Here is a 26,798-nt window from a genome sequence, read left to right as displayed (position 1 = left end):
AAAGGATGATTCTGAACCCAGCTGAAGTGATAAAGGGGTGACCTGTGCTGCATGCACCACTCCAGGTAGATTGCCTGCCTGGCCCTTGAAAGAGGAAAAGGAGGCTGTGAGCTGAAACAGGTGGTTCTTGTGCCTGAACACACACCCACAGCTTTAAAGGGAGGCCGTGCTCTGATTGTCTCAGAGTCAGAAGAGGCGTGTTCCTGCTGCTGCAGATAGCCCGTGTTATTGCTCTGGGATGGCTCCAGGAAGGGTTTCTAAATCCCCACCCTACAGATATTTGCAGTGTGAAGTTTCAGGACCCAAGTCAAAATGATTACACACTCTCCTATCACAGGAGGGCCAGTCAATTGGGATAATGGCTTCAGAAACACTTGGGGACATGACAGTGGCCAATGATGTGGAGCCAGGTGCAGTCAGCTGGTGGGTTTTGGCATTGGGCTTGGTTTCTTTTGAGTGCTCAGGAGCTGAGACTTAGTGAGGACCTTTACAAACGGTGCCATGCATGTCCTCGGCGTTGCAGGGTGGGTATTCTGTGCATGCGGCTTACTGGGGGCAAGGGGCTGCATGCCTGTGCCCTGCTATCTCCCCAGCCCAAGCTTCCTGTTTCCTCCTGTCCTTTGGTCTGTTCCCTGACACTATTTTCCTGTTTGTTTGGTTTTTGCACAGCCCAGCCAAGCGGCTCTCCAGCAAGAAGGTGGCAAGGTAGGCAGAGCCTTGATCATTTGCTGAAAATCTTGTGAAATATACTTGTAGTCATAGATTCTGAACAACGTTTTAGAAAATACTCTTTTCCAGATTTGGTTTGGTTTTTCAGACTTTCAAGTTACATTTCATGGTTTGGGATGGAAACAGTTGAGGGGAATGGTTGTGGAGGATTTCTAGGGCTGTGGTTTGGATCTGGACCTGGGGCTCATAGCAGCTTCTCCTGTTCCCTCTGGCCTTACACACTCCCTATAAGGGCTGGAATGGGCAGCAGTCTCCCTGTGTCTGCTATAGGAGTCAGCCTCATAGAGCTGGTTCTGTGTGGCCGCCTGCCCAACCTGTGGTCTCGCCAGCCCTATGGCTCACGTGGAGAGGAGAGAGGGTGGGGAATAGGTCTTGATAGAGTCTTGGTTTTTGTTTTTTGTGGGAGGGGGGTTGTTTTGGTGTTTTGTGGGAGATTTTTGTCTTTGTTGTTTGGTTTTGTCTTGTTTTGTTTGTTTTTTGGGATAGGGTTTTTCTGTGTAGTCATGGCTGTCCTGAAACTTACTCTGTAGATCAGGCTGGCCTCAAACTCAAAAGGTCCACCTGCCTCCGCCTCCCAAGTGCTCAGATTAAAGGCGTGCACCACCACCTTGTGGCTAGCTCTTGCTAGAGTCTTAAAGGCCAGCTTTTGTTTTTGGAGTTTGGCTGCTGTCTTCTTCCTGCTATAGAAGGTGAGTTGTGCTTCTGCCAGACAGTTGGCTCCTGGACAGTCTTTATTGAAGTCCTTGTTCAGGGTCTAAGACTCTGACTCCATTCTTAAGACCAGGATCAGGTAGTACTGTGTTTCCTTCTAAGACAAGTTGCTGCTGCCACCGAGTCCATCCAGTCTCCACTGGCCAGACTTCTCGTGGGGCTATGAGGGAGTATTCCCTCCTGTTTGTACAGGGTATCCATCCCCTGGTTTCACAGCTAGGGTCATGGCATGCCTCCTGAGACCTTGTGAGTTTGTTTCAGAGACTGAGTCATGCAGCTCCCTGCCCCTGTCTTTCTTCTATTTGTTTTGTGTATCTTCCTGAGAAGGGAGGGGCCCGGAGGTAAAACGCGAGACCCTGACTGGGAGTGTCCTTTAGTTGATTTGGGTTAAGGTTATGGTTTCCCTTAGATTTTTCTGGAGTCATTGGTCACAGCCGGTACTAGAGTTGCTACTAAGTCTAACAACTTGTTTCTCTGTGGCTTTTCGCTTTCTGGAAGCTTTTAAGATGTTGTCTTTGCTTCAGAAGATCATAATTTGCCGGGCGGTGGTGGCGCACGCCTTTAATCCCAGCACTTGGGAGGCAGAGGCAGGTGGTTTTCTGAGTTCGAGGCCAGCCTGGTCTACAGAGTGAGTTCCAGGACAGCCAGGACTATTCGGAGAAACCCTGTCTCGAAAAAACCAAAAAAAAAAAAAAAAAAGAAGAAGAAGAAGAAGAAGATCATAATTTTAGCTTGTTCTGTTGCTATAGGCCTATAATCATAACTACTTGGGAAGTTGAGGCAGGAGATTCAACTTAGCTGCTATTTCAAAATTTTACAAAAATTCTGGTAATATAGCTCAGTGATTAAGTGCATGCCTAGCATTATGTTCATTCTCCAAACCATCCAAATAAAGGAAAGAAAGCAAAAAGATAATAAATTTCATGAGTCTTGTTGCAGCGTCTCTTTCTTATTAGTTATGAGAGCACAGCAAAAGCGAACGCACTGAGCTGGATGCTTCGCTGGCGGCTAGCATCTCTAGTGGGATTGTCTTGCTGTAAAGGGACTGCACTGTAGTAATGCCATGGCCAGCTGGCTGTACCTACAGTTCATCCTGAGCAAACAGTGCCCGGAGGAACTGCCACGTGAGCTCAGCCTCCTGTGCTGAGTTGCTGACAGGGCCAGGGTAGCTGTTTGGCATTGTGTCTGGAGAAAATCACAAAGAGTCAGAGGACTTGCATGACCTGAGAAGGGTGGGCAGTGAAGTCTGATCCTTTGAAATAGTCTCAGAATTTAGTTTTCTTGTCAGATGTATTTGTTACAACAAAACTCATACATAGTTAATTTATAGTTAATTTATGAATTAGACATTCATAGTTAATTTATGAATAAGAAATACATTGTGCACTGTATCTGCAGAACATCAAAGCATATAGGCAGATTTTATAAGCCATTGTGCTCCTAATTCTGTCCCTAGAATTCTCAGGAAACACAGAATGGCTGCCATGTAATTCCCATTGTAGAATGGCCAGCCCTTTATGTATTGTGGCTAAGGTGGGTGTTTGCAGTGTCCAGCTGTGACTCTTTGACCTGTCTGTGTCCATGAGGCTATTCCCTCCATGTCCCTATCTGTGGAAATGGATTAGGGCCTCTCCCTGAGGCATCTGGTACAGAGTTGGCTGAGTGGGATTCACAGCAGAGATTTATTTCTACCTCCTTGAGCAAAATGTGAATCTGTGGGAGTCGCAAAACCTCATGTTCCTCTTGGTGGCCACAGCCCTGGCTCCTGGGGGTTCTTGAGTATAGCTGGTGAAGGAAGAACCCCTCTTCTTGCAGGGGATTAAATTTGACACACTCCCTATGCCAGACAAGCTCAGCTTCAGCAAGAGGGCCACATGCTGGGCACTTAGGGGCAGTGTGTTCCCCTACCCTGAAATAGGCCCAGGTCTTGGCCCTTGCCCAGAGTGTCCTCAAGGGTCTAGGGTGGGCAGTTTCCTGTCCTGGGTGTGGCATCAAATTGAGGGCAAGGTCCTGTTTAAGAGCAGTGACTGAGAACGTACTGTCGTTGGTCAGCATCCTTCTGAGGATCCGAGGTTACACTAGAGCAGACTCTAGAAGTAAGTGATCCTCCCCGTGTGCTGCATGGGTTTATAATTTCAGAGCACAGGGGCTTGCTTCCTTTCCCAGTAAAACATTCATGAGGGGGAGGAAAAAAGGAAATGTACAAGCTCAGTCAGTGAGAAAGGAAACAGCCTCGTTCACTGATAAGGCCAAGCGGCCACAGCTCAATCCTCAGTCTGCCACCTCCTTCCCCAGGCTGTCTATAAAATACTCATGTTGAAACCTCATTGAAACCCCTTACTTGCTTGCAGATTGTCCCCCATTTCATAAGAGAAGGCTCAGTGAGCTTGGATGCTTTATCAGGGTCACAGATGTGAGTGTCAGGTTGTCAGGGTTAGAGCATGGCCCCAGGTGTGGGACAAACTCAGCCCACAGCTTTGCCCTGAAGGGCGAGTGAGCTGCTGCTAAGTTAGCTTACCAGCGGAACCAGTTAGTCTGAACCGAAAGCAAGTGGCCATTTAAGGATCCCTGCCCGGGCATCTACACCTGAGGAGTGGCCCCTGCCAAGAACATCACAGGGGGTCCTTGCTGTTACATGAGGCTGCAGGGCTGGTAACTGGTCCTAGCCAGTCAGCATCCTTGTCCACTGGCACTGGTGCCCTAGAGAACTGTATACTTGGTTCTTACCTAGTTCAATTGGACCAAGTGTGACTGAGTGACTCGTGGGGTTCACAGCACCCTCAGGACCCTTAACTGTTAGTACCACAGAGAACACACTAGAAACCCTGTGTCAAGAATGTATATAGAAACTGGGTATGATCGTGCAGACCTTTAATCCCAGCAGAGGCAGGTGGAGCTCTCATTTTGAGGCCTGCCTGGTCTACATGTTGAGTTCTAAACTAGCCAGCTAACATCTACAAGGCAAGATGTGTCTCAGAACAGAAAGAAACAAAATGTCTGTAGAGCTGGCATAGTAACCCACTACAGTCATGGGGCTAAAGCAGGAAGACTGTAATTAAGTGAAAAAGCCAAAATACTCTCATCTCAAAAGAAAAAAAATCCACACATGGAGGTGTACTGTACAGGAGCCACGGTCCTGAATTAATGTTTGACGGGCCTCTCATGGGTTTGATACTGTTTCATACCATGGAGAGGAATGATGTGTTTTATTGCACTCTAGTCCAAAGTACCCTGTTGGTCCCCTCAGCTGACAAGGAGAGATGTTGTGCTGTCAGACTCCAAAGGGTGCAGGGAGGACTCAGGTTACAGAAGGCTGCCTACTCATTCCCAGCCTCTTGGTAAAGGCATCTGGCCCAGGGACACCCCTTAGTGGTGCTTTGATCAGGAGAACACTGCCCCCCAGGAGGTTTGAGGGCCTGTGCTCTCTGATGCCGGCCTCTTCCTTTCAGAGGGACTTGGAAGTACTCTTGTGTGAAGAGCCTATTGTTTGTTTTTTCCCATTCTTCCCTCTGCTGTTGGTTCTTTTCTGTAGGTATCTGCACCAGTCAGGGACTCTGACTATGGAGGCCCTGGAGGACCCTCCCCCAGAGCCTGTGGAGTGCCCAGAGGAGGACATTGCTGACAAGGTAGGTGCTATATGCTGAGGGCTGGAAAGAGGTGAAAGGCAGTATCACCAGAATGGGACAGGGGCTGAGGGCCTGTCTGTTTGTCCCCTGTGGGCTCTGTCAGGTGGTGGGTGGTACTTGGCCAGACCTGATCTCTTTTCCCACATGAGTATTGTTGGGACAGGCGAAGTGGCAGTGGTATCACTTAGCTAATTAGATCCTCTGCGCAGCCCTGGTTCCCTCAAATGCTTATAAAAGGGTATTTCCTAGGATTTGAGCAGAGCAAGCCAGATTAGAACTAAATAGGACCCATAATATTTTATCGTTTTCTTCTTGTGTGTATATGTGTGTGGTTGCACTAATGCACACACACGTGTGGCAGTCCTAGGAGAACAAGAGTGAACCAGCTCTCCAGACTGCCATTAATTACTGTGCTAGATTGGGCCCAGAAATCATGAGTCATTTTGGGTCACCAAGGACAGATGCCGATTACAGAGCTCTCCTTGGGGCTTGTAGTTTCAGAGGGTAGAGTCCATGACCATCACAGCTGGGAGCATGGCCGCAGGCAGCTGCCAGGGCACCGGAGCAGCAACTGAGAGCTCACATCTTAAACAACCATGAGGCAGAGTGAGCTAACTAGGAGTGGTTGGGGGTTTTGAAAACTCAAAGCCTGCCCCCAGTGACACACCTACTCCAACAAGACCACACCTCCTCCTCCTTCCCAAACAGTTCCTTCAGCTCAGGGCCGACCATTCCAATACACATGCCTAGGGGGCCCTTCTCATTTCAGCCACTGCTTTTCCCTTCTTGGCCCCATATTTTTGTGGCCATATCATAATGCATAATGCTTGTAGTACATCTTCAAACGGTCCAGCATCGTTCACAGTCTCAACATAGCTTAAAAGTCCTAAGTCTCTGAGTCTCAAGGTAATCTCTTAATTGTAGCTGTAAGCAAACTCAAAAAGGAAATGACATGCTTCCAGCATGCAGTACAGAGAATATATTCCATTTTAGAAGACAGGGATGGGGCACAGTGGGGAAATACTGAACCCAAAACAAGACCAAAACCCAGCAGGGCAAACTCCAAATCTTGTAGCTCCATGTCCAGTGTCAAAGGGCATAGGCAGCTCCACCCTTCCAGCCTGGCTGACTTCTGTCTCCTGGGCCAATTCTCTCCCTGGCAGACATTTCAAGGCTCTGCATCTCCTGTATCTTGGGGTCTCTATCAAGATCCTGTCTTCACTTTCACAGCTTCATGCAATGGTCTCCCTGAGAAAAACACACACACACACAGACACACAACCCTATTACTGTGACAAGGTTCCATGACCAAGGCAACTTAAAAGAAGACAGATATTACTTGGGACTTACAGTTCCAGAGGGATCAAAGTCCATCACCATCGTGGCAGGGAACATGGTGGCAGGCAGACAGGCATGGTACTACAGTAGCAGCTTAGAGCTCACATTGTAAGACACAGCCATGTGATAGAGAGAACACTGGAAAGGGTGGGGGGCTTTTGAAACCTCAAAGTCGGACTCCAGTGACACACCTCCTCCAAAAAGAGCACACTTCCTAATCCTTCCCAGTTTCATCAACTGGGGCCCAGCTCTAGCTGTATTAGTCATGGTTTTATAGGGGAAAAGAACTTACAGAATGAATCTATATATTATGTATACATACATATGTATGTGGACAGACACACACACACACACACACACGGGGGGGTATAGATAGATAGATTATGGGGATTTATTAGAATAGTTTACAGGCTGTGGTTCAGCTTGTCTAACAATGGCCATGTACCAATGAAAGGTCCAAAGAATCTAGTAGTTGTTTAGTCCACAAGGCTGGATGTCTCATCTGCTCTTTAGTATATGCCAGAAAAATGGGCTCTGATGCCAGGGAAGAAGGAATGGACTCACCAGTGAGAGTAAGAGCAGGCAGGCAAAGAGCTGCTCACAGGTGTGGCCCAAATTAAAGGTGGTCTTCCCACTTCAAATTACCTAATTTAAAAAAAATCCCTCAGGCTAGAAAAATGGCTCAACCATTAAAGGCTATGCTTACAGCCAAAATATAAGAAAAAAAAAAAAATCCCAGGCTGGAGAGATGGTTCAGTGGTTAAGAGCACTGGCTGTTCTTCCAGAGGTCCTGAGTTCAGTTCCCAGCATCCACATGGTGGCTCACAGCCCTGTAAAGAGATGTGGTGCCTTCTTCTGGCCTGCAGATGTACATGCAGACAGGATGCTGTATACAAAATAAATAAATAAATAAATAAATAAATAAATAAATAGTGAAAGAAAGAAAGAAAAGAAAAAAATCCCTCCCTAGCACTGGAGAGGCAGAGGCAAGCGGATCTCTGAGTTTGAGGCCAGCCTGGTCTACAGATTGCATTCCAGGATAGCCAGGGCTACACAGAGAAAATCTGACTGGGGGGGGGGGGTAATTCCTCACATGTGTACCCAGGCCCTTGGGTTTTTATTTAATTCCAAATTTAGTTAAGTTGACAACCATAGCCATGACAGTTTCACAACTTGTCAACTTGACAAACAATCATATCTCCTCATATCATATTTAATTACCAAATTAAAACAATAACCAGGTCATAATTACACCTAACATCATATAACAATCCCACATACAATCCCAAATAGGTTGCAATGTCCCTTGAGAGACATTCTTTGAGTATCTCTCAAATTTAAATATGATAGCCATTGATACTCTCTTAATTGGTGTTATTTTTCATTGCAAATTGAAGAGAGGAAACAAATATCTGTACAAACACATTCATAACAAAATAGGACACTCCTGTAGGACAAAATAAAACACTCTTGTTAATTATTATGACCCATGTCTTTGCGACTGGTCACGTGGTCCCAAACGCGTTTCCTCTACTACTCATTCCACATTTCCTCCACCTTCAGCAAGGACCTCAGCAGGTATTGGCTCTTCCTGGAGGAACGACCCTTACTGTCATTCCTGAAGAGTCTCTTCCCTCTGTCATCCTGCCTGGATTAGGCTGTTGTAGTTTCCAATAGACTTTAATCACAGGGCACACACAGTAGCCCCAAGGGACACCCAGAGGATGTCCTCCACTCCACACATAATCTTCTTACTGCTGTTGTGGAAAAGCAATCTGATTTCCCTTGGAAATCTGGATCGATTGCCACTCCTAACACTGTTCTTCTTGTGTCTCAGCCTGTTGGTTTAAGGGCATCAGGGTCTGTTGGATTCAGGTACTCACTATTTGCCCTAGCAGAAGCAACTCTAAAGACTTCCATTCAGCCTTTCTAACTATAATCACCCTCACTCCACAGGTCAGATGGCCAACTTGAAAGTTGTACTTCTAAGTGTATCTATCCCAATTATAATAGCCATAGGATGAGTTCAGGGACCTCCCACCCCCAGACCAACTATAAGTCAGACTTTAGCAAAAACTCCATTAATCACCTGACCTCCATAAGCCCCTTGTCTAAGTGGAGGACCACAATGTTTCTTGGGGATTCCTGGAATCAGCATCAATTCAGAACTAAGAAAGTCTGATTTCCTTTCCCCCAGTGTACACTTAACCTTATAAAAGGCCACAGCACAGGTACTTGTGGGAATGAACTGTGGAAAGGCTTAATAACTCTTAGGTATTTTATCAAGGTCCTTCCTCAGGGGAACCTGGCCATCCCTTCATTCAAGGGATTTCTGGGACTGCAAACTGGCTCAAGCCTGGAATTGGATCACAGGCCTAGATTCTCTTTTGCCATGATCCAGTGTAACCTTTCTTCATTTGTTCTAGGATGTTTCTGCCTATACATATCAAACAAAAATGCAATAGGCTTCTTATCTATGTCATGCCTGGAGACACCATGATTGATTAGCCAATACCAAAGGTCCATATGAGTCATGCCACCATTAAATTCACTTTGCCCCTGCTGCCCAGTACAATAAGTAAATCACCTTACCTTTGGCAATTCAGTGGTGCCACCTGGCCCCTGCTGCTTCTGGGCCCAGTTAAACCCATTGCATTTAATTCTTCCAGATTAAGGTCTTCAGGTGTGCTGGGGCTCTCAGCATTTTTTGTCTGACATTGTTAGTGACGGGCGAGACTCCTGCGCCTTCCCATTGTGGAGAATTAGGTTTTACACAGTGTATCCACTCTACCAGCATTGCAGTTTCTCTGAGCCATACAATCCCTTCATCAACACTAAGCCGGAGGATATCTGGCATTTCCAGCTCCTTCTCAATAGGCCATCTCCTGAGCAATGCTCCAGCCACCACTCAGACTTTTGACAATGTTTTGGGTTTTTGTTTTGTTTTTGTTTTGTTTTTTGAAGACAGGGTTTCTCTGTAGCCTTTGGCTGTTCTGGAACTAGCTCTGTAGACAAGGCTGGCCTCAAATTTATAGAGATCTGCCTACCTCTGATTCCAAAGTGCTGGGATTAAAGGTGTAAGCCACTACAACCTGGCTTTTGACACCTGTGAGCACTTCCATATTAAACCTAGAATCTCCACTCTGTGGGCCCATATCAGTAAACTCTCCCTGACTCAGTTTAATGTTCCTTCCACCATTATCCTACACCTTTAAAATCCCTTCCCTCACATTCCCCAGACTTCTCCTTGAATGAATTAGCAAACTCATTAAGCTCTTTAATAGTGTAGTGAACTTCCTCATGGACTTTACACACTCCCCCCTAGGAGCCTGCTTAGCCTTAAGTCTGGTTATGGGTCTAGAGACAACTGTTGGTCAGCCCTGAAGAGCATCAGTATAGTGTTGCCTGGCATCTCATCCAGAGAAAGTCACTGCTGGTTTAGCAGACAATAAAGGATTGATTTCCTCAGTCAAAGGTAAAAAAGGCAGTGTTTCAGGGTGTTGGAATACACCTTCTGCTGAGGTGGGGGGGACTACCTCCTCAGGTGAGATAAACCCTTGAGAATCTCAGGGTTCAAAATTCTCAGCTCCATTAGGGTCCTTCCACCATTTCCACTCCAAGTTACAGGATTCCATTCTTACCAATTACTGTCCTCACTTTAGCTGCTGACACCCTCTTAGGCTGGGACTCACAGGTCTACTTAGCCGCTGGGCTTTTAGTCAACTCCAGATGTAATTGAGCTGACAACCAAGAATAGCCATCATAGCAGCCATTTAAATCCACCAGTCCTTTGGGGCCATTTCCATCTTAAACACCACAGGAGATAACACGACCATGGGCTTGCCTTGTGCACATTGCTACAGCCTGGCCAGGTGTCTCACTGTGGTCATGCCCCTTTGCCAAGGGCCTGTGTGAGTCTGGGAAGGGTGGCAGCAACAACACTACCTGGTTCCTCCTGTACCCTCCAGGCACCTGTGCCCAACCTTGCCCTCCCTAGCACCTCACCCACCCTCAACTTGCAGCACACTTGGCTTCCTCAGTATCTCACCTCACTTCCCTGCCTTTCCTCACAGTGTACTTAGCCACCCGACGTCCTCTGTACCTGCCATGCATTCACCGGTGCCTGCTTGGCTTGGCACCCTCCCGGCCTTACACCTGCCTTGCCTGCCTTGGGTCCTCCTGTTTTGTTTCTGCCAGGCCTCTTCTCCACCCTGCTTCGTTGTCACTGTACCCAGCCTCACCTTTGGTATATTCCTTTCTCTACAGTATCTTCAGGGCTCCCTGTGTTCTGAAGCTAAATCCTTCCTCTGTCTCCGTTTCTCCTTATAGTATCTTCTCTCCTGAAGGAGGAAAAAACTGAAGACATGGTCCTTTCTGTCCCTACTATCCCAACATCTGGGCCTCCTCCATGTGCTTTTTCTGGCAGTTGAGCTCACATGTGAATGTGTGTCTGGGTGAGCTTCATGGTCCCATGCACAAGCCACGAGGACACTAGAGCTTGAATTTCCCAGTGACACCTGTCCGTGTTCTGTTGAGTTGACTGTGACCCTGTGGGAGCTGCACTGCTCTGGATTTATGAGACAGTCTCTAAGGATGAGCCCAACTCCCACTCAGCAAGTGGGTATGGGAATCCCATGCTGCCTCCCAGGTGTTCCCTTGCAGGCACAGTGTTTACCTCTTCCAACCTGTTCCTCAGGCAGTCATCTCTTTACCTAGGTCATCTTCCTGGAGAGACGTGTGTCAGAGCTGGAGAAAGACAGTGCGGCTGCTGGCGAGCAGCATGGCAGGCTGAGGCAGGAAAACCTGCAGCTGGTGCACAGGTGAGTGTGGCTTGAGGCCAGCTCTGCCCAAAGCATCACTCACACCATATGGATCCTCCGCCTCAGCAAGCAGACTCCTGCAGAGAATGTGTTCTTCTCTGATACCACCCATCCACTCACATGCTGGGTGGGTGCCAGGCATGGCCAGAGGACTCTAACTGGTTGACCTGAGGCTCTGTAGATACCTTCCACAATATCATAGACAGTAGAGCCCTAGAGAAGTGAGCGAGCAAGATAGTTCTATTCCCTAGGAGGCAGGAGGGGAGGTACAGCTTAAAATGGAGACCTAGACATACATTCCAAACATTGGGGAGGTAGAGGTAGAAGAATTGTGGGTTCAAGGTCATTCTTGGCTATACAGTGTGTCTAAGACCAACTTAAGGAAATAGCTTGCCTTGGCAAACATGGGGACCTGGGTAAATCCTACGTAAAATGTTAAGCATGAGAGCACACGCTTGCAATCCCAGCATTGGGGAGACAGAAACAGGAGGATGCTTGGCACTTACTGGCCAGCCAGTGTAGCCTAGTCAACGAGCCTCACAGGAAATGGACGGTGTTCCTAAGGATGACACCTGAAGTTGTCCTCTGTTTTCCACAAGCACATACAATACACACACACACACACAGAGAGAGAGAGAGAGAGAGAGAGAGAGAGAGAGAGAGAGAGAGAGAGAGAGAGAGAGAGAGATTGAGAGAGATTGATTTGAAATAAGGCATTGGGGAGATAGTTTAGCAGGTCAGAGCATTGGCTGCTCTTTTAGAGGATCTGGGTTTGATTTCTGGTACCTACATGGCAACTCACAACTGTCTACAAATCCAGTTCTAGAGAATCCCACACCCTCCTCCGGCCTCCACTGACAGTGCACACATGTGGTACACAGACATACATGCAGGCAAAACATCCACACACATTAAAAAAAACTTTCAAAAAACATAAGCAATAAATAAATTCAAGTGGAGATTGTTTCTCAGGAGTAGACTGTGTGCCACTTGAGGCTCTGAGTTCAGAGCAGAGTCACAAAATGGGAGAGTCGCCACGCCCAGACAGAGCCTTTACAGCTCTGTTTTCTGGAGCACTTGGTACACATGGAGCCGACTCAGGGTCCATTTGCAGCTCAACCATAGTATGGTAGCCTCCCATGACTATTTCTGAGACCCTGGCCTGGGGGAAATGTCCCATTGGTCCTGGGTTAAGTCTCCCAAGGCTCTTGCTACTCAGTAACTCTGGGAGGTGGATACTTTCCCCACTCTACAAATGAGGAAATGAAGTTAGTGCAGCTTCCATGGTGTCCTCAGAGGACAGCAGGGAGGGCTTACTGAGCTGAAGGCAGAGCCTTGTCCTGGAGGAACAGAAAAAGAGGGCGCTGTGCAGAGCTGTGGATGGCCTCTGCAGACTTACCTCAGCCTTTTTAAGTGGCTTAGTCAAAAGCTAAACTGAACTGGAAGACAAGCTATGTGGGTGTCCTCATATGGGCAAGATGAAATGACATACCATACTATCTGCACAGAGCAAAAGAAAAGTGGCAGGAGTATGGTAAGTTTGAAGCCAGCCTGGGCCACAGAGTGAGGCCCTTTCAAAACACGAGGAGGGGGAGCAGATGTGTTCTGGGCGTGGCTGGCCTTCCCTTGCATAGAGTCTGGGCTACTGTTCTGCACATTCTCAGTGTTCTGTTTATCACCCTGGATGCCTCCATGTGGCTCTCAAAGGTTTCTATGCTGAGTGCTTGGTTTTAACTCGACAAATGGGCATATGTGTGTGTGCACTCTTGTGCACGCAAACAGATGGAGGCCATTCGTTTTCTTACTAAAACTCGGGTAGCTAGGCTTGGAGGCAAGCGCCTTTACCTGCCAGACCGTCTTGCCACCCCTTCAGGGGAATAATAAAGCTCTCTGCAGGCTCTTCCTTTTTTTCATCAGCCTTGACTTCTTTGGGTCAAGGTGGATCTTCTAGAACTTTAATTTAGTTTTCCTAAGCTCTGATACTATCTTGTTGTCCTTTCTCTTTTCCCTTATATATTCTGTTTTGACTTTGATACTTTCTTTTCTGTTTTGATTTTCTTCCTCATTTTCACTTCTTCCTTTTTTCCCCAGCTCTGTCTCTCACTGTAGTCAGCTCGGGGTCGTGTATATGTTGAGCAGTCCCTCACCTTCTGAGCCACAACTTCCTAACATTCATTTCTAAGAGTAGTTTTTGGTTTTCAAGACAGGGTTTCTCCTTGTAACCCTGGCTGTCCTGGAGCTCGTTCTGTAGACTAGGCTGGCCTTGAACTCACAGAGCTCCCCCTGCCTCTGCCTCCCGAGAGCTGGGATTAAGAGTGTGTATCTATTCTTCCCACTCTGACTTCTGCAGAGCCACAGACACATGGCTTCCATACCTTAGGTGTCAGTGTGACATGTTGCTTTATGTGTGCTACAGAACCCTGTGCTATCTGGTGCTCTACACTGCTCTTTGTGCTCATTTACCAAAGAGGAGCTGAGGTACACACACTAGGGTTACAGCTTCTTCACACCTGTGGACAGTGCTGGCAGTACTTTTCTCAGGGACTATATCTGACCATCCCTGTCTTCTGCAGGAAGCTGGGGAAGAGGCCAGAGCCTCAAGCCTAAACAAGGTTCTTCTCTAAGTGATCCTGGAGGGCATAAGGTGTAGAGTGAATCCTCTCTAGGTGTGACTCCATCACAGCCTTTAGGGCCTGCACATAAAAGGAGCTGATCTAGCTCCTTGGGTAGGATGTGGAAACCTCACTGCAGTCTAACTGTGCTGCCTGTGACATCTGTACTCGCCTTAGCAGTATAGACCTGCTGTCACAGCTGCTTTCTGCTCAGTGCTGTCGCCTAACACTTTCTGACTCTTTCTTCTGGTTGTGCATGTCTAAGTTTGAAGTGGCCTTCCTGGGACAGCTGCTACCTGGTCAGTACACAATGCCTCTGAGCAACGCTTCGAACACCTTACAGATATGTGCCTCCCCTTTGCCCTCAGAGCCAATGCCTTAGAAGAGCAGCTGAAGGAGCAGGAGTTCAGAGCCCAAGAGAAGGTTCTGGAAGAAACCAGGAAGCAGAAGGAGCTTCTGTGCAAGATGGAGCGTGAGAAAAGCATCGAGATTGAGAACCTGCAGGCCAGGTGGGCAAAGCTCAGGTGCAGGCAGGAGAACTCCTGTCTACCAAGTAGTAGAACATGTAGGGAGAGCTTAGTAATAGAAAAAGGGATACTCAGCCAGGTATTGGTGGTCCACACCTTTTATGCCAGCACTCAGGAGACAGAGGCAAACAGATCTCTGGGAGTTCAAGCCAGCCTGGTCTACAGAGTGAGTTTCAGGACAGCCAGGGCTACACAGAGAAACTCTATCTTGAAAAACATAAAACAAAGACAAGAATAAAAAAAAGAAAAGACAGAAAGTAAAGGAGACAAAAAGGGATGCTCACATGAAAAGATGCTTAAAATTTTTGATTTAATTTTTAAATTACATTAATTTATTTGTGTGTGTTTACATGTTTGTGTATGCATGTACATGTGTGAGAGTAAAGAGAACAACTTGTGGGAATTGGTTCTCTTTCTACCCTGTGGGTTTTGGGCATTAAGTTCAGGTTCAGTTGAACATAAGGCCAGCCTGGTGAACACAGAGGCATGATGGATGTTTGGTTCATTAACAGTCACACTCCAGGAACAAATGATAATGAAAATACCCATATACACCCACACAGTGATGGAGCTGCGCCAAAGGGACACTGGGGCCAACTGAAAGAGCTTCAGCGACTAGAGCTGGAAGTGGTGATGGTAACAGTCCCTTGGGAAGCCAGCCAGGGTGTAAATGAGATTGGCTGGAGTCCTCAGCCACACAGCCAGCCTGTAAATAGTAGACAGGAGTCTGACCCCCAGGGAAATACCAGAGAGTGTTTGTAAATGCCCCTCCAGGGACTGGTGTGAGGTCCGTCTCTTGGGGTATAAACTAAGAGACAAGTAGACATACCTTGCAGACACTTAACCAAGTGACCCATGATGGTGGTGGGTGTCACATAAGTGTGACAAGGACTTCACTGTGGAAGAACTTTCCCTGAGTCCTAACACCAAAAACCAGTCTGAGGCACATTTTGCAGAGTATACGTCAAGGACTGCTACAGTATGACAGTCTGGGAGATACACAGACCAGGAAATATAAAAGACACAAGGATAATGCTGTGAAATCCTGGGGTTTGGTGGAATGTGCATTGAGTCATAGTATAGCCCAGCTAGGTATAGGTTGTGATGTGCCACAGTGTTGAGTAGGCAGACCACAGAGGAAAACCAACACAGAGACTGCACTGTCTACAGCTTTTCTATAACCTAAAATTCCTAAACCCAGAGTGCCTTTAAAAGCCATCATGGCCAGTGCAAGGTAGCACACACCTGTAATCTCGGCACTCAGGAGACAGGAATTCAAGGTTATCCATATCTACACAGAAAAGTTGAGGCCCACCTAGGCTTGATAATATGCTACCTCAAAATATAAAACAGACCACAAAAAAGCTGGGTAGTGAGGTAAGGACTAGCCACGGCATTTGGGACTATCGTGGGTCACAAAACAACTCCTGGTGATTGAGTATTCCTCCATAGCTAGGCCCCCCTTGTCCTTTGGAGGCACATTTTAGGGGGGGCCAGTCCTGAGCTGTTCTTGTGTCTCAGGTTGCAGCAGCTGGATGAGGAGAACAGTGAGCTGCGGTCCTGCACACCTTGTCTGAAGGCCAACATCGAGCGCCTTGAGGAGGTGAGCCACTGGCCTGGTACTTGTGGGGAAGGCCCTGCCTGGAATAAATCTGTCCTCTGCCCTCTGCTTGTCACACCAGCATGGAGCCAGGACATGTGGCCAGGGCCTTCTGAACTGGGGAGGGCAGGTTGGCAACACTGGGCCCTGCTGTGCTCAAATGTGAAGGATCTGCTGTTCCAACAAGTTACCCAACCCGGCCTTTCGGCTCTCCCACAGACTGGGGCTTGGAGGCTCAAAGACCACCTTACCAACTCACCTGAGGTGACTGGAAGATGGTCTTGCACATCACCAGGCAGAGGCAGTACTGTTAACGTCTGTTCCAGTCTGTTGCTGAGAGGCCATGCCTCTAGGCACCCCCACAGAATGCCCTGTGGGAAACTCTGAATATTTCCAGCCTACCTATGCTGACTCTTACAAACCAGAGGAGGAGCCAAGCAGGAGCTTTCCATAAATACTGGGCTAGGTCTTGTTCAGATGCAGGTCCCTTGGCCACAAGCAGGGCAGCTTTGACAGGACGACAGGAAAGCACAGACATAGTCCTGCCATGGACTGGAGACCAGTGGTCTAGAGCACAGGCCATCGGGTCAGGCTGCATGTGTGGGTAAAGCAGTGCCATGACCTGTCTACACAGGTGTCTGTTTTTGCAGGAGAAGCAGAAGATGCTGGATGAGATTGAAGAGTTGACACAGCGGCTCAGTGAAGAACAGGAGAATAAGAGGAAAATGGGGGACAGGCTGAGCCATGAGCGGCACCAGTTCCAGAGGGACAAGGAAGCAACTCAGGAGGTGAGCGGGGCCTTTGTCTCCTCCCCATGTTCCCATATTATCTGATGTAGCCTACTGTTTGGTGGAGGCCAGGAAACACTTTTCTGCCACTCTGGGCAGTGCCCCTGGAACTGAACCCACTGGGAGGTAGCTTGTAGCTTCTTGGAACACAGGTTACCATCCTCCCAGGAGAGGGTGGTCAGGCCAACTAGCAGGAGCCCACCTTGTGGTTACCTCACAGCTGATCGAGGACCTCCGCAAGCAGCTAGAACACCTGCAGCTCCTCAGACTGGAGGTAGAGCAGCGTCGGGGCCGCAGCAGCAGCCTGGGCCTGCAGGAGTACAACAGCCGTGCACGGGAGAGTGAGCTGGAACAGGAGGTCCGCAGACTCAAACAGGTGTGGCTCTGCCCTTGCATCTCCCCTCACAGAAGCTCCTGAGAGGCTGGCATGAGAGGGGACACCAAACTGGGGTCCTTCCTGGAAGGTCCTTGTCCCAGCAAGGGCATAGCCCAGTGTGACACTGCTATGTCCCCTAGGACAACCGTAACCTGAAGGAACAAAATGATGAGCTAAACGGACAGATCATCACCCTCAGCATCCAGGGCGCCAAGAGCCTCTTCTCCACGTCCTTCTCGGAATCTCTGGCTGCAGAGATCAGCTCTGTCTCCCGAGATGAGGTACCTTGCCCTGCCTTTGTATAACCCGAGTCTCTTCATCCTGCTCAGGCCTCTTCCTTTCCCTCCACTGACCCTCTGCTTTCCTGCAGCTCATGGAAGCAATCCAGAAGCAGGAGGAGATCAATTTCCGCCTGCAGGACTACATTGACAGGATTATTGTGGCCATCCTGGAGACCAACCCATCCATCCTAGAGGTCAAATAGTACATCTTAGCCCAGTTTGGGCTGGTTATAGACTCCACAGACCCAAGAGTGGCCCTGTCTTGCCACAAAGAGCCACGACCAGCAGGTCCTGCAGCTTACCAAGCCTAGGGTGTGTGGGGCCCTCATGCAGCTGGACTGGGAGAATAAAGAAGGGCTGCAGGGGCAGTAAGAAGGAAGAAAGGGAAGTCCACAGCAGGCGAAGAGCCTGGAAGCCAGGAAGCCAGGGCCTCCCACCACAAGCCAGCCTCACCAACAACACCCATGTCTGCTCAGCAGTATGCAGATACGTGGGGATAGTCTCTCAGGCTGGCATGGGCCCCTTGCTAAGTCTCTGGCCCACCCCTCTTTCTGCTATGCACCCTGTTAGGAAGAGAGAGAAAATGAGTCCTCACCTCAGTTGCTGCCTCTCACTCCTGTTAACATGGTGCCACCCAAGCTTGGCCATTCCCACATGGTCTGCAAGCTGAGGACCCAAGGTTGGACATAGAAGTGGTAGTGCTGGAAAGACAGACAGGCAAAGATGGCACATGTGGCTCTGGTCCAGATCCATAGGCCACCAATTCTCCTTGCGCTGCTCAGGCCGTCTCCCACCAGATGGGCTTCCATTCACCTTTGGACCCAGGGCCTCCAAGCCACACATCGGTCCTTTGTCAGACCCTCACTACAGTGACTCATCAGCTCTGGTCCTCTTGTAGGGGCTAGAGTAGCTAGTCATGCTGACGGGGAACTCACATCCTGGACTGGTGAACATTGTCAGCCTCTCTGACCCCGGTGCAGGTGCTGCTTCTCCTCAGGTGTGGCCTACCTTGGCTCCAGGGCCCACACCCTCCTCAGGCTGACTTTGCTGCCTTGGGAGAAGTCTACATTTCCCAGACAATAGTCTAGGCCTCTGGAACAGTTCCCTTCTCTGCTTTTGGCTTTAAATACCTGGGTGTCCTCCAGGAATCATTTTGCTAGTGGATGGGTGGAGGAGGCTCTGCACTGACCCAGAGACAGAGGAAGGCTTGCTGCCTGCCCCTGCACCACCCACAGAGCTGCAGCACCCATAGCAGCTGGACCTGAGCCTGAGCACTAGTCGGAGTCTGGGCACAGTGTCTAAGACCACACCATAGGCTTGTGTGAGTGTGTGTGTGTGGGTGGGGGTGTGGGGGCGTACACACGTGTGTGTGTGTGAAAGTGTGTGCGCATGCATGAGTGTGCACACAAGTGTGAGTGTATGAATGCTTGTGCCCACACGTGTTGCCCTGCATCCCTTCACTGCCTATCCCCCCAACCCTGCCTCCCTTCTACACTACAGTTTAAGATGTTGCCTCGTATTGTACATTTTGGGGAAAGCCTTGTGTGTAAATCAATGTAAACTTGGAGGAGAGATTTTTCTATCATGTAGAGTAGGTATTTTTTATAGATTGAAGGTTGATCAATTTTTTTAATACTTTCCAGAGAGAAAACTGTGTATACATATGAAATATATATATATATATGTATAATATATCAATACTGGAGCCCTGCCTTTCTGTGCCCAGGTCCAAGCCCTGTGTAAGGGCTTGCAGCCTGTCTCTGCTGTTTGCCCTCCAGTGCTCACTTTAAACACAGGTCTCCAGGAGACATGGGAAACACACCAGTCACCAACTTGCTCATGGCATCTGCTTCAGCTCCTTGAGAAGTAGCTCTTCCTCCAGGGCATGGAAGGATGGGAGGCCAACAGGATCCTGTCCCATGTGTCAGCCACCACAGATTAAAGCTGTTACCGCACACAGAGGCCGGCTTCTTTCTCCACAGGGTGGTGGGATGGGTGGCTATGGGCCTGGATTTTGTCTCCCTCATGTTTCTAGGGGGATGATGTTGGCTATTTAAGTTCAGACCATGAGGGAACCACTGTTTTCTGCCTTGATCAGGTCAGGCCCACTCTGAGGCCCCAGGATTTCTCCTCTAGGATGGGCTACTCCCTGGGCAGAGTCTAGGTCCTGAAATGAGTTGCTCTATTGACAGTCACTCCTAAAGGCAAGGTCCCAATGACCTCCAACAGCCTCTTACTGGTAAGACTTGTGCCCACAATACAGCCCAGAAGGACCACAGGAGCCTCAGTTGAGGTTGCCACATAGGCAGAGGAGAAAGTATAGATGTGGATCTCACAGTCTCAGGCACAGTGCTCTTACCCCTGGCCTATACATCCTGTGTCCAAGAGGAAGGGATCACTGTAGTGTGGTCATGGGGTATGGGAGGAGGTGTATGAGGAGTTCGGGTGGCACAGCAGACCCTGACACCACAAATCAGCAGCAGCAAACCCATTCAACTCCCCGTTAGGTTCTAGCCACAGGCATTTAAGTAATACCATCAAGGCTCCTCTGTGCCTAGGAGAAGCTGGAAACAAGGAGGACATCCCACCACAGCCTGACAGCTCCTTGATTTATTATCCAATCCAGTCAACCCCCAGTGGAAGATTCTGAGGGAACTGAGCCCCAGGAAGACAGTTCCCAATTTGGGATATGGTGTAAGGGGATCTCATGGTTGAAATGGGTTGTTAGTAGAAACATTCTAGGAAAGGCTGTACAAGAATTTCTTACATGGGGCCAGCAGTATGCCTAGAGGATAATTCCAGAAGAAGTTGGCATCTCCTAGCAGACTCCTCACTATACCTCTGATGGTGGGGGTGTGGAGGAAGTGGCTTGCCACAGGGCTTGCCGACTCTTGAACCTGCAGCAAGTGGAACTCTTTGCCCAAAGTAAATCCTATCTCCAGTTGGCCCCTGACATTGGTTATATCTTCCTAGTCTTGGTCAGTTATCTGTTAGAGAACAGCATAGATGGGGCTTAGCCTCTGTAAATTTAAATTGATACTAGCCTACCTGACCACCTTGGGGAATACCCAAATTTTGGTGAACCCAGGGAGGTACTTACACATATCTGCTGTGAACCTGCTGACATTTTGGAATCTTAGAAGAAGTCCAGAGCATAACAGGAATTTTAGTCAGGAACCTCCATTTACATTTACCACGAGGTTGGTGTTCTGACTTGTATCATATGTCATTTGTGGAAATCAGAAAAACTTAAGCCTGAGCGTTTGACCTGACTGGCACATCAAGCTTCCTGAGCGTTCATCCAATGAGGATCTTGACTCTGTAATAGCTTCTGAGTCTCTTACTAAACCTAGGGTTTCACACATGCTACATAAGCACTAACTAAACTATCTGCAGCATGCACCTTTATAACTGTACCTTTGAGTTCTGTTTATTGAGACAGGGTCTTATGTAATTTGGGTTGTCCTCAAACTCACCATGTAATAGAGGATGGCCCTGGGCTTCTTGTTTTCACCTCCCAAGTGTTGGGAATTACAGGTTTGTCCCACAGTGCCCCCCCTTCTTTTAAGACCGAATCTCACTTGGTGGCCCTGGCTGGCCTCAAAACTTGGGAGAGATCTGCCTGCCTCTGCCTCCCAAGTGCAGGTGCTGTGATTAAAGGAGTCTCCATCACAACTTTACCCTCTATTTGAGACAAAACCTTAAACTTTGTAGCCCAGGTCAACTTTGAATTTATGACCCTCCTACCTCCGTCTCCTGAGCAGGACTATGCAACTATACCCAGATAAGGTCTGTTTTTCTTTGTAGCTTTGGCCCCAAATCTCAGACTAGTGTTGGGTCCCATCTGCTAAAAATCTATGGCTTCTGTCCCTGCAGAGGTCTCTCTGCCCTTCTTGATCTCTACAGGCTGCCCTGTGGTCTGTCCACTCATTAGGGTTCTAGCTTCTGGCCCATACTACACTACATAGTTCAGGACCGTCAACCTGGGATGATCCAATGTTATGATCATCTTAGTGCGGTGATAAATCATTGCACTAGTGATGCTCCATAGTGACCAGAGATGCTGCAAAGGACTGTCCTAGATCCATCTTGGCCATTCTTCTGATCATGGGTATCCCCTACTGATAAGTGGTCAAGCTAGTTACTGCTAATCTTCTGATGGTAGGCCTTGCTAATTTCCATAATATCGCCATAATGTCGACTCAGCGAGCCATTAAGCAGTCACTTCACTCACTGTGTCAGGGGGCTCAAGATGACAGACAGCATCTGCTCCTGTGTTGCCAAAATTTGGTGTCTTCCACATTCAGGCATAGGTGTCCCCACAGCATTCTAAATTCAATGGCCTGTCTTTGGCTTGCTAGCTTCTGGAGCATGAATGATTTCCCAGAAACATTATCTGTAGTCTCTACTGAGCCTGCCTCAGGTTTTCTGGGTCCTGGGGCAAATGGCACCCACTCTTTCATACAACATCCAGAGTGCAGAAAATCCCAGGGAATTTTAGTATCCCTTTGCTATGTGCTATGGCCTCCTCTGCAGCCTGATTCTTAGTGTAGCTTCCTGTTGCAGAGGACAAGTGGCTGGAATTAAGTTACTTCGGGGAGCCAAAGGGCCCTAAAGGGAAATAGCTTGGGGGGCTCTTGTGAATATAACTCAAAATGACATAGGAAGATGTCTCAATTAGATGCCAGAGTTTCTCTAGAAAAAGTGATGTGTTTATCTAGCACTCGAGTATCCACGGACCTCACTCAGATGGAGTAACCTCGGACGGAGCAGGTCCAGCACGATTGCTGCTTCTTCAGACCACTGGGAAAGAAACCAGAAGTCGCTGAAGGGGCTGGAAGAGGTAGAAAGCAGCCCAGGCAGCCAGGTTGGACTGTACCACCTACTGCTTCAACTCTGCAGACAACCGGTTCAGACCTTGCACAAAATCACGACCCAGACTCCGGACATCTTCCCCTGGCGCAATGACACTGAGACCGCGTGGACGCCTACCGAGCTTTGCCCAGAGGCCCATCTTAAGGGGATCCTGGGATCTGTAGTCCGTTCTCTTCCCGGATCCAGCGCGTCTCATCAAACTAGCATGGGAGTACCACCTACATCTGTGGACCGAGCGTCTCCTGCCACGCTGGGAGGGCGAGATCTCAGGGATAGGGTAGAGGGTAGGGCCATTCATGGACTACAGCTCCCGGCGTGCCTTGAGCGGCGTTGCTCTGCCCTGTGGGAGCCGTAGTTCCGGCGCGATTCCCAGTGCCGCGTGCGCCGCTTACGCGCCGTAGCCTCGGGCCCCGGCTGGGCGCCACGCTACGGAGGCGGCGTAAGGCGTACCGGGTGGGCCGGGCGGGACGGCGGGCGCTACGGAGGCGGCGTAAGGTTGCCGGGCCAAGACAGATCTTCGCGGCCAAAACGCGCTAAGCCGGCGGAGCATCGCGGCTGGCGCGAAGGGGGCCTTGGTGCCCTCCGGTAGAAGTTGTGGGCCAACCGACTGAGGGCCGGCACTAGGGCCGCGCCCGCTTAGACCGACCGCGAGCGCTGAGGAGGCGCCGCCGGCTCGCTAAGGTGAGTTCCACGCTAGGTGGCCGGCCAGACGGCCTAGGACTCGTAGAGCTCGGCCTCCGGGCATCAGCCGGGATGCTCCATGTTTGTCCTGGGAGCAGTAACTTGGCTTGTGGTGAGCGGGAAGGGAAGGGGGGAGCGCGCCGGAGGTGGGGAGCGCTGGTCGTGTGGGTCACTCGAGGCCAGCCTAGGAACCTAAGACGCAGGCGACCCTCGGTTCCTGCCTGTCCTTGAGTGCCCTCTTGTCCGAGGCTAAGCGTTGGCCCACTGTACGAAGGTGTAGGTAGTGGGGGCACCATCTGCAGAAACCTGCAGCTGCCTGGGGCGGCAGCAAGAGTAAAGCGTCCTGAGTGTCCCCTCATCCCACACTTCTGTTTGGGTGGGCCTGTCAGTAGGCCGGGAAAGTTACAGAGCAGCCCCTTGACAGCTGCGGGGTTTTCTTTTTGTTATCTGAAAAGGGACCATTCTACTTCTGATTTGGGAACCCTGTTGTGTGGCCAGATGGCCCTTGCTGGGCTGGTTCTCAGGGTCCCTGAGTGCCTGTGGTTTATTAGAAGACACTGGTAACAGGATCGTGAAACACCTAACCTCTAAAACAGGATACCTCCTGAGTTTCAGGACTCCAAACACCCAGGCCCAGAACCTGAGAGCCTTCCTGAGTGTTTGGGACTGACCCTGCAGTTCAGCTATGATCAGGAAGAACTGCTACTCAGTAAAAAACTGCGAGATACACCCCTCCAGTGGCAATTTCCTCTTTCCCAATCTGGAGAACTGCAAGTCACAGACGTGGAGCTTGCCTCTGAGTTTCTTCCTGCTTCCAGAGTCTAACTGTCAGAGATGTGCTCAGTAGGCTCAGGACCAAGATCTGCAGTCTGGGGCAATTGTGTCTTGCTGAACAGTAGCTTGTCTCCATGGGGTAGTAGATCCTGCTTCCTCTGAGGTCCTTCTGCTCCACGTCGATGCACTCATTTCTTTTCCAACATCTAAGAATTCCTGGAGCTGTTTGACTGGCAGACAGGTCAATGACCTCCAGGAAGCAAGATTTAAACCCTCCTGGATCCAAGGCTCAGAAACTGTACAACCTAACTACAGTGGGGGATAACCATCAACATCTCTGCTGGCCATGGTGTCTGAGAGAGGCCCTGACCCCCATCGCTATAGAAGTCTCACCTTGTTCTCTATGGGAAAAGGGTTCCATTGTGGCCCATCCTTGGATCCAGGCTTTTCCCTGGTTCTGACCATCAAAACAGCTTTACCTACCCCAAAGCTTTCCAGGCCCTTGTTGTACATTGTCCAGGCCTTAGGGCAAAACTTGTAATCCCATTTTACAGATGTGGAAACTGAGGCTGTCGGACATCATTTGGGGCAGGCGGTAGATAAAGTTCTAAGTCTCCAAACCACAAGCTACTGTTTGGTCTCCTTTCACGTTCTCATTGGTGGCCCTTGAGAAGAGCCTTTTGGTGACCTGAAAACATGGTGTTAATGAACTGATCATGTAGGAGCCTAAGGAAGATAGATTTGTCCTTTGTCCATCCCTGTAGTCTTTGGTATTAACACTGCCTCTCACTGCACCAGACAATTGCTAGGACTGAGAAGACAAAATTAAACTTTTTAAAAATGATTTTTAAATGATAAATGAAAAATGTTGACCTCTTTGAGTAACACCAGATACAGAGAGATACTGGTGACTTGTCTCTTTATTTTGTCCTGATTTCTATACTAATGTGGCCTGGGAGGCTGAATTTTGAGAAACACAGCTATGCCCTTAAGACTCTGGGCTCAGGCCTAAAGGACACTTCCTATCTCCACCTTCACCCCTCCCCAGGGGTGTGAATTGTTCTCTTACCTGGCTGTTTATCTCTTGACTACCCTGTCCTTCTGGTTATGTCACATGACACAGAGATCACATCCTGAAGTGCTCTGTGCTCCTGTTTCCAGAAGCTTTAATTAGTCCCCAGCTCCTCCGGCTGGACGGGTCTCTACAATTTGCACATTTGATTCCTAGACCTCTGATATCGTTCTGACCTATCTCTTCTACTGGGGGCACCCCAGCTCCTGGAGTCTCCCACACTCAAGACATGTGTGTTATTTCTTGGCAAGTTCTGGTAACCAACTCAGTTTAGCCCTACACTGAACAAGTAGCCAGTGAGCATCCTCAGTTGGCTGCTGACCTTTGGTAGCCTTGGGTCAATTGACTTCTAAAGTTTAAAAGATCTGCTAATCCAGAAAAGCAGCATGTGGTCTCTGTGGAAACAGGCACCTGGCCTCAATTGTTTCTCAGTCTGAGAAGTTAACTACCAGCTTATGACCCTTGCATAAGAGTCACTCAGAGGAGGCGTGAAGACCGCCTTAGCCACATGATTGTCGTTCTGTGGGTCATGGCATGGCTATGTGGAAACCTTGTGACCAGTGGACCAAAGAGCATCTTGGTGTGGGCAACATATTGCCTACCAGACTGGTCCTACTAGGTAGACAGTTGCCAGGGTGGCATTATAGGAGGACAGTGTGGAGATGCAGGGGTGGTTAGTGTGGGCCCTAAGGTAAGTCATCACAAGGTGCTGGACAGTCTGACTGTTCTCTTCTACTCTTCTGCACAAGCTGCCATGTGGGAAACCAGTGATGTAGCCAGCACTCTGTAAGGACTCACTGGACCCCAGAGCAGGCTTGCTCATGTCTTGATTTCAGGAAACCAAGTCCGCCTGCACTGGCCTCGACCCTCATGTCCTGAGGAAGGCACAGTTGCGGCTCTCTGCTCCATATCCCAGGTCTCAGCTTCCCTGGATCCGCCTTCCCCACTTCCCTGTGTCTGAGCCGAAGCGTGAGCCTGGACAGAGCTTTGGGATATTGGAAGGAAAACAAGTTGATAGTGGCTGTTTGATAATGTCAAGGTGCGCCGGGCGGTGGTGGTGCACGCCTTTAATCCCAGCACTTGGGAGGCAGAGGCAGGCAGATTTCTGAGTTCGAGAGTTCGAGGCTAGCCTGGTCTACAGAGAGAGTTCCAGGACAGCCAGGGCTACACAGAGAAATCCTGTCTCGAAAAACCAACCCCCCCCAAAAAAAGATAATGTCAAGGTGCAGCCCTACCTGCTGCTAACAAGATGGGAAGGCTGCAGAGCACTCACTGATGCAGAAGGTGCCCTCTCCTGTTGCCTTCCTCTGTGGTTCTTAAAAGTTGTATTTAAAGAACTCTCAGACTTGTGTCCCTTGCTTGGTCTTGCTGACCATACACAATTTAATGGAAAAATCAATAATTCTACAGCTTTCTGGGGCCCCTGCCCTTTTGCAGATGTGGAAAGGCCAGAGCACTGGTGGGGAAGGAAGTGCAGAGAGACATGCTGTGGCCCCTCCACTCCTAATCCTTGCCACCTCTTTTTGGAGCCAGCAGTGAGCTTGAGTGCCCCATGATTCTTGTTCTGCTGATGGCAAAACCACCAGGCTACACTTCTATCTTCCCTCTTAAAATAGTATTCCATATTGAACAGCACTGAACTTATGAACTGAAGATTTAAATCCTTTGTTTTCCTGACAATACCACTTTGAAAAATACAATTTCCCTTCTCATAATGTATAATGAAGGTAGTGTACAACTCCAGAGACACAGAAGGATGTTCAGTGACCCATTTCCCTGTCTAGGATGCAGCAACTCTGGCATGTAGATGTCTCAGACTGTCCTTGCCTCAAGAGTTGCTATAGCTCACCTCAGCAGGATCGGTGTCTCACTTGCTCTGAATAGGTATACAGCTGGAGGTGCCACTACTGTTCTGAGGTCTAGCCTCAGCTCAGGGGTGTGTGTGTGTGTGTGTGTGTGTGTGTGTGTGTGTGTGTGTGTGTGTGTGT

At 49.1% G+C, this 26,798-nt stretch overlaps 2 protein-coding genes across 4 annotated transcripts in view; both read left to right on the top strand.

Moving 5' to 3' along the window:
* Rab11fip3 (RAB11 family interacting protein 3) overlaps positions 1 to 19,365 on the top strand; it is a 77,618-nt gene extending 58,253 nt beyond the window's left edge. For both annotated transcript variants that reach the window (XM_028756481.1, XM_028756480.1), the window contains 9 exons: positions 670 to 705; positions 4,973 to 5,066; positions 11,121 to 11,224; positions 14,205 to 14,345; positions 15,885 to 15,966; positions 16,614 to 16,751; positions 16,972 to 17,127; positions 17,268 to 17,408; positions 17,498 to 19,365. In XM_028756481.1, coding sequence (XP_028612314.1) covers positions 670 to 705; positions 4,973 to 5,066; positions 11,121 to 11,224; positions 14,205 to 14,345; positions 15,885 to 15,966; positions 16,614 to 16,751; positions 16,972 to 17,127; positions 17,268 to 17,408; positions 17,498 to 17,611 — 1,006 coding nt within the window. In that variant the 3' untranslated portion in view covers positions 17,612 to 19,365. The remainder of the gene's footprint in view (positions 1 to 669; positions 706 to 4,972; positions 5,067 to 11,120; positions 11,225 to 14,204; positions 14,346 to 15,884; positions 15,967 to 16,613; positions 16,752 to 16,971; positions 17,128 to 17,267; positions 17,409 to 17,497) is intronic.
* Positions 19,366 to 22,880: 3,515 nt separating this feature from the next.
* Capn15 (calpain 15) overlaps positions 22,881 to 26,798 on the top strand; it is a 25,791-nt gene continuing 21,873 nt past the window's right edge. For both annotated transcript variants that reach the window (XM_028756513.1, XM_028756514.1), the window contains exon 1: positions 22,881 to 22,964. The gene's annotated coding sequence lies outside the window, so the exon portion shown is untranslated. The remainder of the gene's footprint in view (positions 22,965 to 26,798) is intronic.

This window comes from Grammomys surdaster, unplaced genomic scaffold (assembly GCF_004785775.1).
Source record: "Grammomys surdaster isolate TR1022 unplaced genomic scaffold, NIH_TR_1.0 126121, whole genome shotgun sequence".
NCBI lineage: Eukaryota > Metazoa > Chordata > Mammalia > Rodentia > Muridae > Grammomys > Grammomys surdaster.
The sequence above is the reverse complement of the archived record's forward strand: the minus strand, read 5'-3'. Positions and strand labels throughout refer to the sequence as shown.